General features: G+C 41.8%; 2 protein-coding genes across 3 annotated transcripts in view; both read left to right on the top strand.

The window, feature by feature from the left end:
• ANKRD46 (ankyrin repeat domain 46) overlaps window positions 1-7934 on the top strand; it is a 78870-nt gene extending 70936 nt beyond the window's left edge. Inside the window, exon 5 of the mRNA XM_085572409.1 lies at window positions 1281-7934. Within this exon, the coding sequence (XP_085428535.1) occupies window positions 1281-1358 (78 nt within the window). The 3' untranslated portion in view covers window positions 1359-7934. The remainder of the gene's footprint in view (window positions 1-1280) is intronic.
• Window positions 7935-9699: 1765 nt separating this feature from the next.
• Window positions 9700-18687, top strand: part of RNF19A (ring finger protein 19A, RBR E3 ubiquitin protein ligase) — a 56716-nt gene continuing 47728 nt past the window's right edge. Inside the window, exons 1-2 of one of the 2 annotated variants that reach the window (XM_021529428.3) lie at window positions 9700-9807; window positions 12677-12830. The gene's annotated coding sequence lies outside the window, so the exon portion shown is untranslated. Of the gene's footprint in view, window positions 9808-10425; window positions 10639-12676; window positions 12831-18687 lie in introns of those variants that run through there. The other variant, XM_085573907.1, reaches the window with a different exon arrangement.

Raw genomic sequence — 18687 nt, 5'->3', positions numbered from 1 at the left:
GCAAAAACCTATGATCTTGTACTTTCTCATTCTACTTATTCTATCCTTCCCTTAGTCCTGACATACTTTAAGCCCACATGGGGCACTCTCAATGGCTAAGGGACCTGGCTGTACAAGTCCTGTGGCTTTACCCTTACACATCTCTAGTACTGCTGAAGCACTAAATCAAGGTTTCATATGGAATAAAGAGGAATAAAAACTACCAACCAGCTAGCTGACATTGCTGCATGGGAAAAAAAAATCCTTGCAAAGAGGTTCTCTCACTGCTTCCCTCCTATTGTCTGTTGTGATTCGGCTGACAGAATCCTCCAGCTGTGGAAAAGCTGGTTTAAGGGTCTGAGAAATGGGGTAAGAGTCTATTTGCAAATTAAACTATGTAAACTATCATCACTGATTAATCATAGCACTTCGCTTTTCAGTATGAGCATTTATTATATCAAATAACTCTGCAAGAATCACCATCTAGACTTTTTGTAATGCTATGGAGGAAGTAAAAAAAGAACATGTGATATTTTTTATGATATTTGGCTAATTTGAGGACAGAATTAATCTTACCTAACCTTAACTATTCAAATGGTAAGGTTGAACCTAAGATCATAATTTGTGCTTTCTCTACACTGAAAGAAAAAAGACAGATGAAGCCAGAATATGATTCATACAGCTTCTTCAGAGACTAGCTCACATGAGGCTACAGTATGTCACACAAAAATGATCTGCCTATAATGTTTACACTAACCTATGTCTTCAGTATCAGAACATAAACTGTTTAAGGATCTCCAGTCTTCAAAACACTATGGTACATCTGTCATGTCCTAATTGTAGGTGGTCAGGCTCTAAGGTTTATCTTACCATATAAGTAAAAAAACTTTTAAAAATTAGCCTTCACATGTAACAGATGATATGAACTCAGTTGGTGAGACTTTTTTTCCTTTTTTGTCAGGAAAACTTAAATAAACAGCATCCTTCTAAACATCTGATAATTACATGAAACTCACTTTTGAGATGGGGAGGTGTTTCATTCCTGTCAATTGCAACCTAGAAAAATCTGTATTTAGAAACTAGTGACACTAGTTTCTAAATTCTAGCAGCACACAGAAAGAAATTGCAAATAAGAAAGAAATTAAATCAAAGCAATTGGAAAATTACAAGCAGTGAAAAGATTGTCCCAATAAATGTTGAACCTGAAAAAAGGAAAAAAAATACAGAAAGCAAACAGGAGATGGCAAAGAATCCAAAGATCTCATAAAAATAAATTTATTGTCATTTTGTCTTCCCCTTAGGCACTGATATTGTTTTCATGTAACCAAGCAATACAGTTGTCACGACGCAGGTGTGGAATCAGAAGGAGTGTGTCATGAGATTGCTGCTGTCAAGCTGTAATTCAGCACCATGAAAAGGATTTCCACTGATGTCATTGGAGTATCTGTCGTCATGATAAAAGTAATTACTGCACTGAGTTCTGTCTCCAGTAGCAGGCAATACCAGAGGTTTCAGAGGAACAACTCTCCTATGAAGACTGAATACACTTGTGGAGGTGCATGGTCTTCCCTGGTCAGTGGTTAGTAGAGTGCATCACTTGCTTGTAGCCTTCTTCAACTCTGTACTTACATGGATTTCTTATTGATCATAAACTTATTCAACCTTTTGGATATGTCAGCTAAATATCTGGGTGTAATAATGAATTCCAGTTACCAGTACCTTCAGCTTCTATATTTCATGGCTCAGACCTGACTGGTAAGTAATGGTGAACTGGGATGACCTAAAGCCTAAAACACACAGCCTGGGCATGGCACAGAGACTTCCACATAAGCAGAGATCTGTGTTGCCTTTTACTGTTGCAGGGAGTAATTTTGTACAAAATCTCATCAGCTCAGTATTCCCTAGGGAAATGAAAGGAGGGAAAAAAAAAAAATCAAGCAGCAGTGGAAAGACTAAGACACAAGATCTTGACCAACTCAATGTCAGCACTAATGCTACAACAACACAGAGCACTTACAGCCTAGAAGGCTGGTGAGCTGTTGTTCTTCACCAAGCTCCATGCTTGCACAGCCAGCTGCATCCAAGAAGAACTGGCTCAAATGCATCTACACCCTCTGCATTATAAACCCCCCAGCAACATCAGAGAGATTGCCCACTGAGCACTATCAGTGCCCTTTTGTTGCTTCAAGCAGAAACCTGGACTATCTCAGTGGTTAAATTTCATCAAAACTTGAAACAAAACAAAACAAAAAAATTTAAACAAGTTTCAGTGCCAAATGTCGATTCTAACCCTTTAGGGATAAATGTGGGGCAGAAACACTTTTCATAAAGTGATGAATAGTACTGTAGTCTCTAGGGAGGACTCACTTCTGCAGGTTTTGTAGTAGAGTGAATCTGCAGCAAGTGTAGGATTAGGAATGGTATCTGAAGGAGAAAATGATCTCCCAAAAGGCAGGTGAAACCCTAACCCTTCCTTCTAATCATGCAGACTTTGTGACTCATTACCCTTGGGAGAGAGGAAATCTCTGTCCGTATATCTTGGCCAGAATCGAGAGCAGGGGGCACAGAGAGTGTAGTATAAGGTGTCATGTGTTTAGTTGATCTAATGCAAAAATAGAAAGGAATCAAGAGAAAAAACCCTGTGAAGACAAGCCAAGGGGGGAAAAAAAGGGAAAAAAGGAAGCAACACCAACACACAAGCACCTTCTGTAGAACTTGAGGCAGATGCAGTCCCCAGAGAAGCCAAATCCTTTGATTCCTGGCTTGATTACTTTGGGACAATAAGCAAATTATAGAATAAGAATAAAAAGGCTAGTTCTGGTTCCAGAAATTTACAAGTATGGCCTCAAACATATGTTATATATATTTTAAATAAATTCTGTTTTCTTTTTGAGGAGAGGTACAGCTGGCACATGATCCAAAAGCTGTAGCACTCCACTTGTAGCACAGCAGAGATGAAGCTGGATAGAGTACCAGCCCCTGGGGACCTTGTTGGGCATTAGGGAGAAGAAAACATATTACAGCATTTTCCTCACTTTGACATCAATGCAAATGCACATAAAGACTCCCATGTAGGACCTTGAGGGGAAAACATATGAGGAGCAGATGAAGTCACTTGTTCTGTGAGAAGAGGACACTGAGGGGAGACCTCATTGCAGATTCAACTTCTTTGTGAGGGGAAGAGGAGGGGCAGACACTGATCTCTTCTCTGTGGATCCAGTGACAAGACCCAAGGGAATGGCCTGAAGTTGTGTCAGGGGAGGTTTATGTTGGATATTATAAAAAAGATCTTTACCCAGAGGGTAGTTGGGCACTGGAGCAGGGTCCCCAGGGAAGTGGTCACAGCACCAAGCCTGACAGGGTTCAAGAAGTGCTTGGACAATATTCTTGGGCACACGGTGTGACTCTTCTTTGGATGCTTCAGGTATTTTGGATGCTTTTGGATGCTTCTCTTGCATGAGGAAAGGACATTTGAGACCAGAAGTTCTCTTCTGATCACATTGCATCATGGTCAATCTAGGCATGTCCTGGTATGCCGCCCCATGATCCAAAAACAGTGTTTAGAGCTCTCTGTCAAAGATTTAATTATGTACCGTTCCTGGGTAAACTCACAGCAATGCAGTCACTGTCCTCTCTGTGTGATGCAAAAGAGTTCTTGAAGCCTTGGAAACTGCTGGAGAGAGCATTGGATTGGGTGCTCCTGACCACAGGAAATTGTTATTAACTTGTGTCTGGAGTCAGCTTCATGCAAGGAAGCAAGAGTTTCACACTTCTAGAAGACCTGGTTCTGGCTAGCCTGAGGAAACAGAAACAACAGAGGAGACTTCTGGGCAAGAGGTAAAGGCCAGAATTGCTGCTTTATGAGGGTCATGCTGAGAGCAGTCACAGCAAACAGCAAACTTGCCAGTGATGTTGGCAGGAAGGAAGGCACGGTCATGATGCTCATGGCAAAATGCCCATCCCAAGTGCATAGAGGAGAGCACTGTAGTTGTAGGACTCACCTGCCGGTGCTGAGGACAACCAGCCTGCACCAGAGACCTCTGCTCGTGTCCTCTGCCCTTGGCAGTGGCTGGGGCTGCAGAATGTGTTACCCAAAGTGGCAACTGCCAGACAATCTGGCAGAACTGTATTTGCAGCTCCCCACATAGAGCAAGCGACTCTCTCCCACAGCTCATCGGCCCTGGTGAGGCCAGGAGGGATGACACACTTCTGAAAAGCTCTCTGCACAGAGGTCCTGTGTCCTACTGACACTCACTGTTGACTCTCACAGCTATTGTATGAGAAAATGTGCTCCCTAAGCAGGGGCTAAAGGCTCTCTCTAAAACTCCTCAGCACCTTTGCCCTTTTCATCCACCAATCCAGCTGCACACAGCAATGCTCCTGGACAGAGCTCTGCTTCTGCAAGGAATCCCTATCCAGCTGAGAAGGACACCTTGCTCGCTGTCCTTGTCCAGTGTGTGCTCATGCTGGACATGTAACATCTGGCATGACCACACGTGAAAGCACAAGACTATGGGTTGTGTCTTGTCATGCCTGCCCAGAATCCCTTCCCTCTGCTGTCCAGGCTAGCAGCTGCTACCTTGGCTGCAAACATAATCTGTCTTCAGGTCCACTGACCTCCTGGCCATGGACTAGAGGCAGGTCAGCCGACTCTGGAAGGTGCTCTTGAGGAGAAACACTCTGCTTCTGCACATCCCATAGACAGTTCTCAGAGGCCCCTCATTGTCATATAGATGGTTTATATTTTTAAATGCCTGTGAGACTTAGCTGTGACATGGGGACATGCAGAGAGAGAAAAGGCCACAAAAGCCTGCTGCGACACTTGGAGATCCCATACTGCCAACAGCAGAGCATGGCCACAGTGTGTACTGAAATAGGAACCCCGTGGGCATCGAGCCCCACCCTCACCAACCTCCCCAGCTCCAGTTTATTTGTGAGAGAATCTGTAGATACATTGCAGATGGGCCACCCCATTAATAATTAGGCAGTAACAGGGCAAGACTTCGGGGTACAGTCAGTGTGCCACCATGAAAATATGGAGGAGCTGTTTGTGACTCAAAGGACAGATAAACCTGAGCAGATACTCGCCCTTCCTCCCAGGGAAGGTCAAGTGTAAATGCTCCCTGGCTCTGATGGAGTGTATATGCTTATTGAAGGACCCATTTGAGACCAATTTTAGGAGAAGTATAGGTCTTCCCTAAGCAGAGTTATTTCCACCATGACTTTCATCGCTTCACATCACTTCATCATGATGAAAAAGTTATTTAAAAACCCCTAAAGCACTTTTACCTTTATGCAACATTTCACCCCCATCTCACTGTTCTCACACTTAAACCAGCAAAAACATTCTTGCTCAAGTTTTCCAGAAACAATTTCACCTTTGGGCAGAGAATAATCACATAACTTCTGAACCCATAAAACCAGAAATTTCAGGCTGTTCTGACTAAAAGAGGAGGAAAGCTCAGGAGACTAGAATGGAAACAGTGTTGTGCAACAGAAATTACAGTCTGCTGCTTCTTGCTGTATAATTCTTACTTGACTTTCATTTATTTTTCTAACAAATTGCAGTTCTTTGAGGATACTGACAGTAATAGACAACTGGCCTTTAAAAGTGGCTAACTCCAAGAAAATCTACAGGTATAACTTTTGCATCCTGCAACTCCTTACCTTCAGAGCTTAAACACTACATCTAGAAGTAGAGTTTTAGGCATTTGAGAAATTTTAAGCTCATATAGTAGTCTTTTGCAGACTTCTGGAGTTTGTAGTGGCTGAAAATAAACCTAAATAATTTTTTTTTTATTTAAGCAGATTTTCTTTCTTGCAATAGGCATATTCTAGGGACTGCAGTTCTATATATTACCAATTTCCTACTCTTACTTTTTTTTAATTGACTACTATAGAAACTGATTAGACCAGATGACGTAATTCTAAGATATCTGATGTTTGAAATGGCTATGGAAGCCTTTATCTTTAATGTTTTATGACATACCAAAAATTTTGGAAAGTTCTCAGCTTGCACATTATTTACTGGTATCTTGCCACTTTGTAACTTGGATCAGTGAGATTGCATCTATATTAGATAGCTCTATTTGTTGCTAATCCATTATCCTAGCCTTGCCATCATGGTACACAGGATGTTTTTTTTTTTAAATCTACTGCACTCAGTACAATTTATGACAATCAGTGCATGACAAATCATCTTTCACAATGGGCAAACAGAAATCTGATGGTATTCAACACTTATTCCTATTCTGTGAATTCTGGCTCTTAGCTGTATTTATATATAATATTTCTCAGTTATAGTGTAGCATTTATTAATATTTTCTATTTTTGCATGCCTGATTTCTGTTTTGCTATCCATGTGTATTGCAGATATTTTAATTCATCAAAGGCTTTTATCCTCTCTTTGGTTGTAAGTCAGAATGCATTTCCATACTACATTTTTTCCAGAGGCAAAATTGATCTGGGCAGTTCTCTTCCTTCCCTATGCCACTTGTTCCTGCTGCCACATCAATCTTCTGCAATGCTTTTTGTGCAAATGCAGCCATCTGTGGGGCAACACTGTAAGACAGACCAGTAAAATCCAGGGTGCTAAAAATAAGGTCTCCAGGAAAAAAAATTAATTGGCAAGACAGCTGAGCTGGAAAACATAGGAGAGTGGTGAATCTTACAACAAAGGGTGTTCTTCAGAACAAAATGAAAGAAAGATCAAGGACACAAATGTGTGTGTCAAAAGGGAAAGGGCTGAGGACAGGTTTTTCCCTAAAAATGATGGGCTGGAGACCAAATGATGACAGAGCCTGCAGGAAACATGAAATTACCGAATAAAAAAAATAGAGTTTGACTTTGCCAATTTTATGTTGAAGATGATGGTTGAATATTCAAATAAAAGATTTCAAAGGGAGACTCAGTTGTGGGATCAGAGGCATGGAAACATTTACCCATCATATTTGATATTCTTCCAATATGACTTTAAAGAAAAGACCACCAACACATGAAATTCTGGGCCAAGGTGCTGATTTTACACTACCATATGAGACAACAGTGTTTCATATGTAAATATTGAAGCTACACTGAGGCCAGCAGCCCAGATAAGCCAAAAGTATGGGAAGGATATACAAAATTGAGATGAGGTTGTCTATCTCATACCTTTTCTCCATTCCTTATCACCAAGAAGAAAAGCACTTTCCTTCCTCAGCCCCCTCTGCTCACCTCTCTTCATGTTGATACAATTTTTACCCTTCCATATTTGACAGCATGTTGTGTGTGCTTATGCCTCCTTAGAACACACCAGATGCTTTGCTCAGAGGGTAGTATTTTTGTATTGTGATATAATACTTTGTACTTTTCTGCCAGCAACTGAATTAAATACCCACAAAGGTTAAATCCTAGATGTTCTTCAGAAAGTGTTTTGGAAAGACAGGCTAGTTAGCATTCTTAAACCATGTATGCCTCACCAAATGCAGTTTGCATAAGGTATTTGCTCAAGAGTTTGAGCAGTCCCTACTTTTCCTTAATACCTCTTGGTCATCCTGTTCTATAATAATAAACTAGCAAGCAAGCAAGCAAACATATCTTCCTTACATACCAAAATAACTGCTAGTTTTGGTGTACAGCTTGTGCGGAAACGAGTTTCCTTCTTACCTATGCTTAGTGTATTTTGTTAATTGACTTCTTTGAATACTTCTGATGAAAAGCACCTACTTGGCTGAAGGCTCTCTACTGCCAAGCTCTCAGCAGGGTGGCTGGCTGGAGGTTTGCTTTGTCCCTCATCAGCTTCAAGGAGAAACCATCTCACCACCACAGTGACTGCTCAATATCCCAGTGCAGAATTTTAAAACAACGGGATTGTGTTTCCCTCCTATTCTCCAGCATTAGCCAAGGTATTTCAGAACATTTGTACTGATTTGCTGAATCCCTCTGGACATTTAGGAAGTAAAACATTACTGAACTGCTTTGCTGGCTGCTTTTGTTTTATTGGTAGCTGCACATTTGAGGTGGTAGAATGGTTTGCTGTTGCTATTCCAAAATTTGGTCACTAACCTACCATGCTATTCTATATGTGAATCTTTTTGTTTCTCTCTTCATTTTCTTCCCCTCACACATCTCCATTCTTGTTTTTTTTCTAATTTTATGAGCTAATTGCCTTTCTCTAATTCCCTTTTTCTGTGTCAAATCCCATATATAACAAAATGTCCAAGATTTTACTCTGCAAGTTGTATGCAATAAACTTCTGTGTATCTTATCCAGTTGAACACAATGGCACCACTTACACACCCTAAGTGACATGTACATGTTTGCAGTATTGGAGCCTGAACAACTCACCTAGCCACTGGCTTTTACAACCCAACAGGGAACTACTGTGGTTTGTACACAACATGCCAAAATTCCAGTATAATCTCATTTGGTGTTACCCTTATTTTCCACTTCCCCTCCCTGTTTGTTGTAACTGCCTATTCTGTCATTTCAGATTAAGTATCTCACCATGGAATCACTTGTATTTACTTTTAGTTTGATGTACTGGAAGTAGTCCTATTGACTTAAACAGAACTATGCACATAAATAAAGGAAAGTATATGTGCAAGCCTTTAATTGATGGTGCATTGCAAATCCCACCAGAAAAGCACGGTACATTTAATTCATTTTACTATCTTTGCACATGTTAAGTGCAGGTTGGGTGATTAATAAATTTTTCCAGAGTAAGCTTTCAGGTTTCATACCAGCTTAATGGAAGAACCACTAGCATAGGATCAGCTCCAGTTCCACAGAATTCTGGGACGACAGTGTGAATGATTAACCAGGAAAAAAAAAAAAAAAAGCACACTATTTAAATCAAATGTAATAATAATGTAGGCAGAGAATTCTGAAACATGTCAGAGGAGATTCGGAGCTGAGCCAGAAGTGGAGGTCAGGAGAAGCAAGCTGGCTGTGGGAGAGCTACGACAGGGCTGCAGAGGGAGGGAATCCCGCGGAAGACCGCAGGAAGGTCTGTAGCAAAAGAAGACGGAGCACCCGGACTCGGGGACGGGGGAGCGATACAGGGCAGCCGGAGGCAGCCCAGGGCTGGGGCTGCTGGCCAAGGAGCCCGGGGCTGACCGCAGCTAAATGCAGAACAGGGCCATGCCACGAAGGAAAAGCTGGGGGCTTGTGGGCAAATTCTGAGGCGGCATCCTCAGGTTTCAAATGGCAAGAGGGGGCGAAAAAAAGGCAAATCTGTATCTTACAGCACGGACACAGGGTTTTGTCATTTTGGCAAGTGAATCAGCGCTCAACAGCACCTATTGAAACGCCTCGATAATTCATTCTTCGCCTCGCACTTTTCCATTTCCATGGGCGTGAAGCCCACGGACCTGTACGTGGATACAACGTTGTACCTTGTGCTGCTACTGCAGATGGCAGCGCTGCGGCGGCCCCGGCACGGGGGCAGAGACAGCGCACCCACCCCGCGGGCTGCGAGCATCCCCCGCACCGCGCCGGGGGCGGCGGCCCCGGCCCCGCCGCGGGGTCCGCAGCCGTCCCGCCCGCCGGGGCCGCCCTGCCGGGGGCGGGCGAGGGGCGGCCCCGCCGTGCGCGTTGAGCTCAGCGCGTCGCGGAAACCGACGGCCCGGGCGCCGCCTCCCTCCCGGGCAGCCCCGGCCCCGGCCCCGGCCCCGGCCCCGCGCCGCCCCGCCCCGCCCCGGCCGGGCGGTGCCGCCCCCTCCGATCCTCGCTCGCACACACACACACACAGACGCGCACACAGACACACGCACACGCACGGAGGCGCTTCCTGCGCGGCGCCGGGCTCGGGCGGGCGGGGCAGCGCCGCTTCCTCCCACCGACCCACAGGTACCGGGGGTGGGTCCGCGGCGGGCCCGGGGGCGCCGAGGGGCCCGGCGGCGGCGGCGTTCCCCGGCTCGGGCCTCCGCCGGCGGCCGCCGCCCTGAGCGTGGCGGCGGGTGAGGGGTGGAGCGGAACCTCCGAGCCGGAGCCGCCTCTGGGCGGGAGCCCGAGCCGGGGGGGAGAGGGCCCGAGAGCGACCTGGGGGCCGGGGGGAAGTCGGCGGCGTCCCTCGCTGCTGCTCGCATTGCTGGAGGGTGAAGTCATCGTGCCCATTGTCTCCCCCCGGGCGGAGCGAGCGGCCCGTGGCGGAGGAGGGCTCGGGGAGCCCCGGGTGGGTCCCGCTCGGCCCCGGCGCGGCGGCCGCGGTGTGCGGGGAGGAGCTGCCGCCCTCCCCTGCCCGGGCGGGCCGCGGCGCCCCTCGGCCGCCGCCGCGCTCCCGCCGCCCGGCAGCGGCTTCGCGCCGGGGCCCTGGGAACTCCGGCACTGAACTTGGTGGGCACGGGGAGACCTGGCACCGCGAGAGGAGCTTGAGCAGCTCCCGGGCCTCCAGCGCCCCGGGGGCAGCGTTCGCTCCTCCCCCCGAAGAGTTTCTAGTTGAGCTCTCTGCGGTCTGCTGCCCACCCCGGATCCGGTGGGCCGGAGGCGTGGAGGAGTTTGCAGGGATAGAGTATCTCGGCTGTGAAGGCGGTGGGGGACAAGCAGTGGGAACAGCCCGCGTCCTGCTCAGTGTTTCGCTTGCACAGGTCCTTCTGCAGAGCTGGGAGTTTTCCACCTAGCCGTTTGCTGTACACACACAGCGGCTATTTGGTAACAAACGGTGTGAAAGGCAGCGTGCATGTAAGTGAGCTGAAGGGGTGATGGCTGGCAAAGGGAAGGCGTCCTTCTGCCTTTCTCGTTCTGCTCCAGTACTGCCTCTTGACAGAAAGAAATGAGGCTTTGCCGGAGCGGTAGTAGTGGAATGGAGTTATGGGGTTATACCAAAGGGACAGTAGTAGGATGCTGTTAGTGCTGAGCAGAGAAATCAAAATTTGAAGCCTTCATGCCTTTGTGTTTGCTTATTGGATATGTGCCTGTGTTTCTCCATGAGGAACACAACAAATCTTGTTTCTGTTAAAATACTGTAGTTGGCATTGGTACTGATTAGAGCTTTATCTCAACTGTCATCAAGGATAGCATTATTTTATTAAGCACAGTTTGGGGAAACACATCTTGCAGGGTTTAATTCTGGAGACAAAACTAAATATAAATTCATTTTGAAATTAATTTTCCTCCTCAGTGTTTTTTTTTAATAACTAATCTTTTTGTTAGTCAAAGAACCATATTTCACTGTCCAATTAAATGTATCTTATTAAATTAGTTGAAAAAGAAAGTTTCTGGTTTAATATCCAAGTTAGACTGAAGTAAAATTCTGAATTGCCCAGTTAACAGAATTCACTTGAATGCTTAGAAATGATGGCTGTGTGACATTAATTAACAGTTTACAAAATCTGGTACTTTTTTAACTGTAAACATTTAAATGCTTGTACTTCAAGCTTTCAGAAAGCTGAGAAAGCACTTTTTTATTTTTAATTGCATGTGAACTCAGCCTGTTTGTCCAGAAAATGAAAGTTTTGCTTTTGCACAATGGTAATAATGCTAATCTTAAAAACAAGTTCAGTAAAAGGCTTACATATGTATAATGCTTCTGTGTGCATATTTCTTGAAGTATGCCAGTTTCAACTGCATTTTATAAAATTCAGCATTTATAAAATGCTGAATTCAAGCTGTTTTGTTTATTTTGTCAGCTATTTCTGATTTTGTGGACATATGATCATAATTTTTAAAAGAACGAGTTGAAATGTTTATGTATGTTTTTCTTCTCTCCCCTTTAACTTAAATCTGTCAGACAAATGATGCATTCCTTACGCAGAGCAATCATCAGATTTTGATTAATTGTACTAGCTGAGGCTCAGGAGGAAAGAAGATGCCTGACAGATGTATTTGTTTACCTTAGTAGTGTGTACAAATTCTAGTCTCTCCATTAGTAAGTGAATCATTAAAACTCCCTTAGCTATGGGATTCCCAGTTAACATTAATAAATGTATGAGGAAAACTTGGTTTATGTAAATATTATCAACCTGTGAAAGAACACAAGCCCTTGAATTCTTTTGGCAGTTAGGCAAAGTCTTTATGGTGGAAAATATTTCCCCCTGCCTCCCCATATTCTTAATTAACAGCATTTAGCTACTATTCGCCTATGAGAAATAGAGGAGCTACTATGAGAAAAACTTCAGATTAAATTTGTTTGATGAGTAGGTGATTCTTTCTAACTAGTACAGTAAGTAGGGTTTTCTCCCCTGTTTATAGGGCCTGTTTGATCCGTGCTTAGTCTTACTAAAGTATTCCTTACAATGATCCAACACACGCATCACCAGGATGACCGTATAGGATGCATAAATCTTTTCATAGGACTTCTGAATCCTGGTTTGGAAGCACTAAGAAAGATCTTTGAGCTCTGAAGTACAACTATAGTGCTCTGGACCACTGTCCTCAGATGGCCTTTAGCCAAGCTGGTGGTCTCCATTATGAGGTCAGTTTACTCTGGCCCATGGTCAGACATCCATATTAGCTTTGTGATTTCTTTTCTGAATTGTACGTAAACATCATATACTGGCCTAGCAGAATAAATTTTAATACCTGAATTAAATAAGTGATGGATACATGTTTTGGGTCCTACTCCTAGTGTGATTTCTGGTTTGTAGCTGAGATGTGAGTCAGTCCAATTCTTTCTGAAGGTCAGGGAAAGCTCTTTGAGTGATTAATAAAAGTATTAATTTTAACCCTGTCTTATCCATAAAGAAGTTGATTTCAGATTTTTGTCTTGTGTTTCTCATAGCTCTGTTTCCATTGTGCCTTCTGCGTTAACTGATGGAAGATGTGTAGCTGAATGAATTGGTGTACCTAGTACAGCTTCAAGACACTGGGACTGGTGTTGATCTTGCTGCTAAAAGCATGTGAATTGCACCTGGAGGTAGACTTCTACCAAGAAGGTAAAAAGCTACACACAATCTTAGAGAGCTGATTTTTTTTATTAGTGTTGCAATGTACCATTTTTCCCCCCATAGGAAGAATATGGAAGAGGTTCTATCAGTATCTCTTAAAACTGTTGTTTGGGTTTTTTTTTAATGCTCCTATTTTTCACAAGAGGAGACTTTCTTTTATTTCTGAGTCTCTGAAGTGAAAGTGTTATTGTTTTATTCTAATTTTAATTACTTTCAAATAATTTGTATTTTAAATCATCAGTGAAATAATCTGTAAGGAAAAACGTACACCTTTTTGTGTTCTATATAGACTGCACTTCAGATGCTGTTGTGCACTACTTTAACCAAGAAAGAAACGTACAAATAGTATTACACTCTTCCCCCTTAAGTATTCACTTGAGGAATTACTTCAGCGGAAGATTTCTTCAGACACTTAGAATACTTATTTTATTTCTTGGTGCATTGTAATAATAAATAGGTATTTAGTCTATTGCTGGTATTTATGATTTGACAGATTTCTTCCAAACTTCTGTAAATTAATGTTCACCTCATTTATGCAGATCTTTTTGCAAGTTTATTTTTTAGTTGATGGAAAGAGACTTTGTGGAAGAGATTTCACTCAGCTGAGTCATAAGGTGCTTTAGTCTTCAGTGATCTTGATTGTTTCATGTACATTTCTGGCAATTCTCAAGCACTTTATAATTGTGTTTTACCTTGGTTTTGGTTGCTGATCCTTCTCTGGCAGGGGTTGCTTGCTTTTTCTGTTTTTTTTCCTCTTAGTACCAGTACTGACTAACCAAAGCAATGGGTATCTAGCAAGAGCTGTAAGTGTTGGGGGGGACTAGAATATTACAGGGCTCTACAAGAAGTTTTTTCCCTGTTGTGAGCATGTCTTATGTCAGCTTTAGAATGGTCTTTGAATTCTTCAAAGTAGAATTTGTAGAAGGAAGAAAAGCCCCACAGGTGAGCTGTGAGATGTCATTTGTGATACCACCCTTGGGTCTTCAATCATTAAGGCAAGTGAGAAGGGCTTTGAGTGTCTGTTTTGCTTTACCTTCATTGGTGTTGTAGCATACTTAGAAGAACTAACCGTCCCTTGGGGCTTATCCGTGCAGCAAGACAAAGTAAGAGTACTTTCACTTTAGGTTACTTTTTTTGTAGTGGAAAGATTACTGTAGATGTTTCCACTCTTAAACTGTGGATTGAAGTCAGTCACCTGCTGGGCAACTGGTAGCCTCCTGTTGGACTTGTAGCCAAACACGACATGAGAATAGTTGTGGGTTTTCGGGTTTTTTTAAAGGGCGAGTTTCCAGAGATTCACTTTGCATCTAGACATACTGCACCAGTCTGGAAGGCTGATATAAGAGTTATTTTAACCTTGAGCAACTTAGCAAAATGACCTAATGAAATTAGCTTAAAGTTTCATACATAAAGGTGTTTCCTCAGGCATTAAAACTTGCTCTCTTTAGAGGCTGGCATATCCCCATATGATGTCTTCAGCAAGACATTTAAAGGGCATCTTGCAGAAATAAATGTTTGTACCAATTGAGTTTGGTATTGTCACTTGTTTTTGCTTCCTAAATAGAGCACAACTCTGTTAATGCAAGTATCCTGTTATTGTTCAGCACAAACTGTCATTGTGGGACTATGTCAGTTCTGTTCTGCTTCCATTTATAGTTGAGACAAATTACTGTTAAACAAACATTTTTCCATAGGTCCTTTAGTTGCTCCCATAAGGCAGATTAGAGCTTACTCTAAATTGGAGTGCCTAGCTGTCCCCTACTGTTGCTCCATTTAGTGGATGAAGAACTGCTTCAGCAAAAGGATTAACTCTGGGGAAATTGCATGCAGTAAGAATCATGTTGTTTTGTTGTCATTGTATTTCACTGATACTGCATATCCTTAGTAAATAAAATTACCACTTTTAAGTTTCTTGGTTAATGATCAAATTTTTCACATAAAAACAAACTCTGTGAGCCACATCAAGTAATCAAGTTTTATTTTTATCCTAAAATTCTTAATATGTCAGACTGTTCCAGCTGTAGTGTTTAGTGTATTGTGTACGAGTTCTGTGTAAGACAAATTTATCTTGCACGTATTTTCAATAAATGTATTTTAGGGAGTGCAAAGTGGTCTTGCGCCTCGGAGATCTTCTGAACAGAGGTTCAGATGGGACTGAGGGTTTTAGTTGAGGCATGGGGCTTTGGCAGCGCTGCCTGCTAGTGTTCTGGATATGATGGCACCACAGCACTAGTGCTGCTGTGCCTTGTTTTTATTTTTAAGTATTTATACAAAATAACCTTGTTAACTGCTCTTAGACAAATAAAAGTCTTTCATAGCACCATAACAGTTGCATTCCAGAGGAAAAGACTGTTGGTGTTGCCATGCCTAAATGCGTCATTCATCTATTTCCTTTGCTCGAAGTACATGGTGCTCAGAACTGACTGTATATTTCTGTGAAACTGGACGAGAGGGATGTTTTGGCAGATCTTCTGCAGTATAGCCATTCAGAATTCAATCTCAGGAAGAAATATTTATACGGGTTTTTTTAGGAAATAGAAGGCTTTTATTTTGTTTTAATTAGATAGTTGAGGAGTGCTTTAGGCTTTTTATGACCTTCAAATTGGGGCCATATGCCAAGCCTGTATTCAGTGTTGCAGCTCTTCCTTGTATCAAGATCTAATAGGACTTTCCCAGTAAATGTTTTATTGAGTATTAATTAACATTTGTACAGGAACTGTGTATAAGAAGTGATGATGCTTACAGAGAGTGGTTGTTGCAACACTCTGGCTTTTCTCCTTCATATCAAAATGCATTATATAGGGAACTTCAGGTGTCCCTTAGACTTCTGATAGTGGAAGAACATTTGCATAGGAATAAATAGGGATTGTGGTGACATTCTACTGGCAAATTTGAAGCCTGATAACAAACATTTTCTACTGGTCGGCCATTGGGAACTATCTGAGTCTGCCTTTCATGTTTCTGTGATAAGCAATCTAATACATTGATCAATGCAAAGAAATGTGTCTGGAAGGTAGAGCATGTTCAAGGTTACTTTATTTTTAGATTGTGTACTGGAAAAATAACTTTAATCAAAGTGTTCTCCACTGTGTGTCCTAATGGAGGTGCTCTGATTTCGTGTTCTACTATACTATTAAATCAAATATAAACAGAATAAAGCATTTTAAATTACCTTTTTTTTCCTGAGTTGAAGACCTTGCTTCAGTTTACTGAGACAAGCAGCTACCTTTTCGCTTTCATTTTACCTGTGAAGCTGTACCTGATACTTACTTTTTGTTTGACTTTGCTTTTTTCAAAAGAAGAAGCTAAGCTTTCCTTTATATGATACTCTGAAAAACATCTTAGGAGACCAGGAGCCCTTTTACTCAGGGTCAGAGATGGAGGGATCAAACTTCTAGCTCCTTTTTGAGTGAAGGGAATGACAGTGCTTATAATCTGTTAAGCCAGGCTGTTGCTTTACTGAAGTGTGAGATTTTACAGTCAGTTTAAGTTTTATCTGTGGGACAACATAGAGGGGAAACCTAAAAAGCTGTTGTGCATGCTGCTCCTCATTTCACACCACCATGATTTTAAGCCATATGCATTTTGATTGAGGGGTTTTAGTGCCTAATGACCAAAAGTATTTTCCTCCTAAAGTTCCTATGTGACTAGTTTGGGGTTTTTTAATCTCCTCTCTTACTTCACCTTCATGTTCCTATTTGCTATTGCACTTTCTTCTCTTTATGTGCCAGTGTGCTTTGTTTGGCCTTTTTCTGTGGTAGTTGTGCATAGCTGCAGAAAAGTAGACTTCACCTCCTGTGACCCGACACCAGGCAGAAATTCGGCCAGGGCAAGAATAGAAGAGAGCTTGTAAACTCAGCACAGGAGTCCCGAGTCTTTCCATTATTAACAATTAAAGATGATTCCAGGATAAATTAGGTAATGGATTAACTAACACATGAAAAGAGAACAAGGATAAACAAAGAGAAAATCCTGCTTTGCAAGAATTTAGATTATTAGGATTACATGCTGCCTGCATGTCTGGGAAAGAAAGAACAAACTTCCCTGTTTTCAGTGTTTAATTTATTTAGTAGATAAGGAATAGGATGTGCCAAATTAATTCAATAGCAAAAGATAAGTTTAAGCTGTGCAGGAGGTGTTTTTACTGGGGAATGGGTTAAGAAATAGAAGCATCCTGTTTAGTCCTGCCCAGCAATGCTACAGCTTTTTCTTTAATACAGTAAGCAGTGAAAATGGTTTCTTCCTACCTCCTACACCCTGTCCTAATCAGTGTAATATCTTGGCTGGATCTAGACCAAGAACTGTTGATTGAGTAAAACATGAGGACAGTGACATGGTTTTGTTTTCATTGCTCCTTTTTTCTGTTTTGTTTCTGAGGTGTGAAATATTGCTGGTTTTTTTTTTTAGGGCTGTACAGTCATATCCTTTTTCTTATCTCAGATGTGTTACCTTTCCGTTTTAAGGGTAACAAATAACTTTTATTTGTTAATAAAAATGCAAAAATATTTTTATATTTTTGTTGCAACCTAAATTATTTTACACAAGCTGTGGGGATCTTTGCACTTTGCTTTTTAAAGCCACTTTATGGAAAATTACATATACACAACTAATGTAAAAGCCACAATATGCTGCATTTGTAGGTTGGATTCTCTTAAGCTATCTGTAAGTTTGCTTTTGTTTCTCTCTGGTGGATAAAAATAATGAAAAAATATTGGTAATAAAGAATATTTGATATGGTTGGTATTTCTTGTGAAATGGTGAAAATGCACCTCTAAGTGTGCAGATTAATAGTTTATTGTGCTAAAAATCATTCAGCGAGAGAATAAATTAGAATCCCAAAAGGAAGGAGCTTCCAGTTGGCAGTACAGTGAACAGAAATGCAACACTTCAGGGGAAGCCTTGGGTAGATTGATGCTTTTATCTTTAAAAACACCCTGTAAGTAGTGAAACTCTCTGTAAAATACAGTCCTTTTAAAGTTAGAGCTATTCACCTTTAAAGTTCTTCCCTGAAATAGGGTGTTTTGTACAGTGTTACTATAAATTAGTACCTGGATATGGGTGATTTTGGAGTACTAGGTGATGAAGTCTTGTTTTGATGATCTGATTTTCCTTCAAAAAAAGGGGGTTTATTAGATTTAACGTCATTATTACAAGTGTTAGGTCATAAAAACAGTTGACTGGAGTATAGTTTTGAGTATGTATTATTGAAGTCAGTACCTATTTGGAGTAACTTTAACTTAGACTTGCAGGATGAATATTAGGCATTTTGTAGGTAAATAATGGCTCAGGTTTTCATTGTGTATAGAATGCAAGAACTCTGTCTATTGTAAAGACAGGGAAAATAGCTTTAGGATGCTGGTAGTTTAACTGTTTCTCAGAAACCATGATAATGAGTGCACTAGAAATACTAGAAAGGCTGCCTTCTGGAGCAATTACATGACTAGTTTGGCTGGGCTTTGAAATGTGAAGGATTGCACATGTACATGAAAAGTGAAACTGTTTCTGCCACTGCACGCAATTAATTGTGATTTTAAAGTTTCAGGTAAAACTCTCAAATGTTAAGAAAGGCCAGAATTAAAGTTGAAGAAGCAGCCATAGATGGATTATCATTTGTGCCTACGTTTATTAAGTTACTGTTCTTAATTATACAGCTGTGTTTTGTTGGATTTTTCCCCCCTGCAGAAGCACTATTCAGAATCCACTCGCTGTCTCTACTGGCACATCCATCTACTTTGAGCAGAAATAAACCTAGTCTCTAGGGCAATTATTTCCATTGAATAAGAGATATAATGCAAATAGAGCAATGTCTGAAACAGACATCTGAATCTTGGCTGTGTTTGGTCAG

This window comes from Lonchura striata, chromosome 2 (genome assembly GCF_050655825.1).
Source record: "Lonchura striata isolate lonStrDom1 chromosome 2, ASM5065582v1, whole genome shotgun sequence".
Lineage (NCBI taxonomy): Eukaryota > Metazoa > Chordata > Aves > Passeriformes > Estrildidae > Lonchura > Lonchura striata.
The sequence above is the reverse complement of the archived record's forward strand: the minus strand, read 5'-3'. Positions and strand labels throughout refer to the sequence as shown.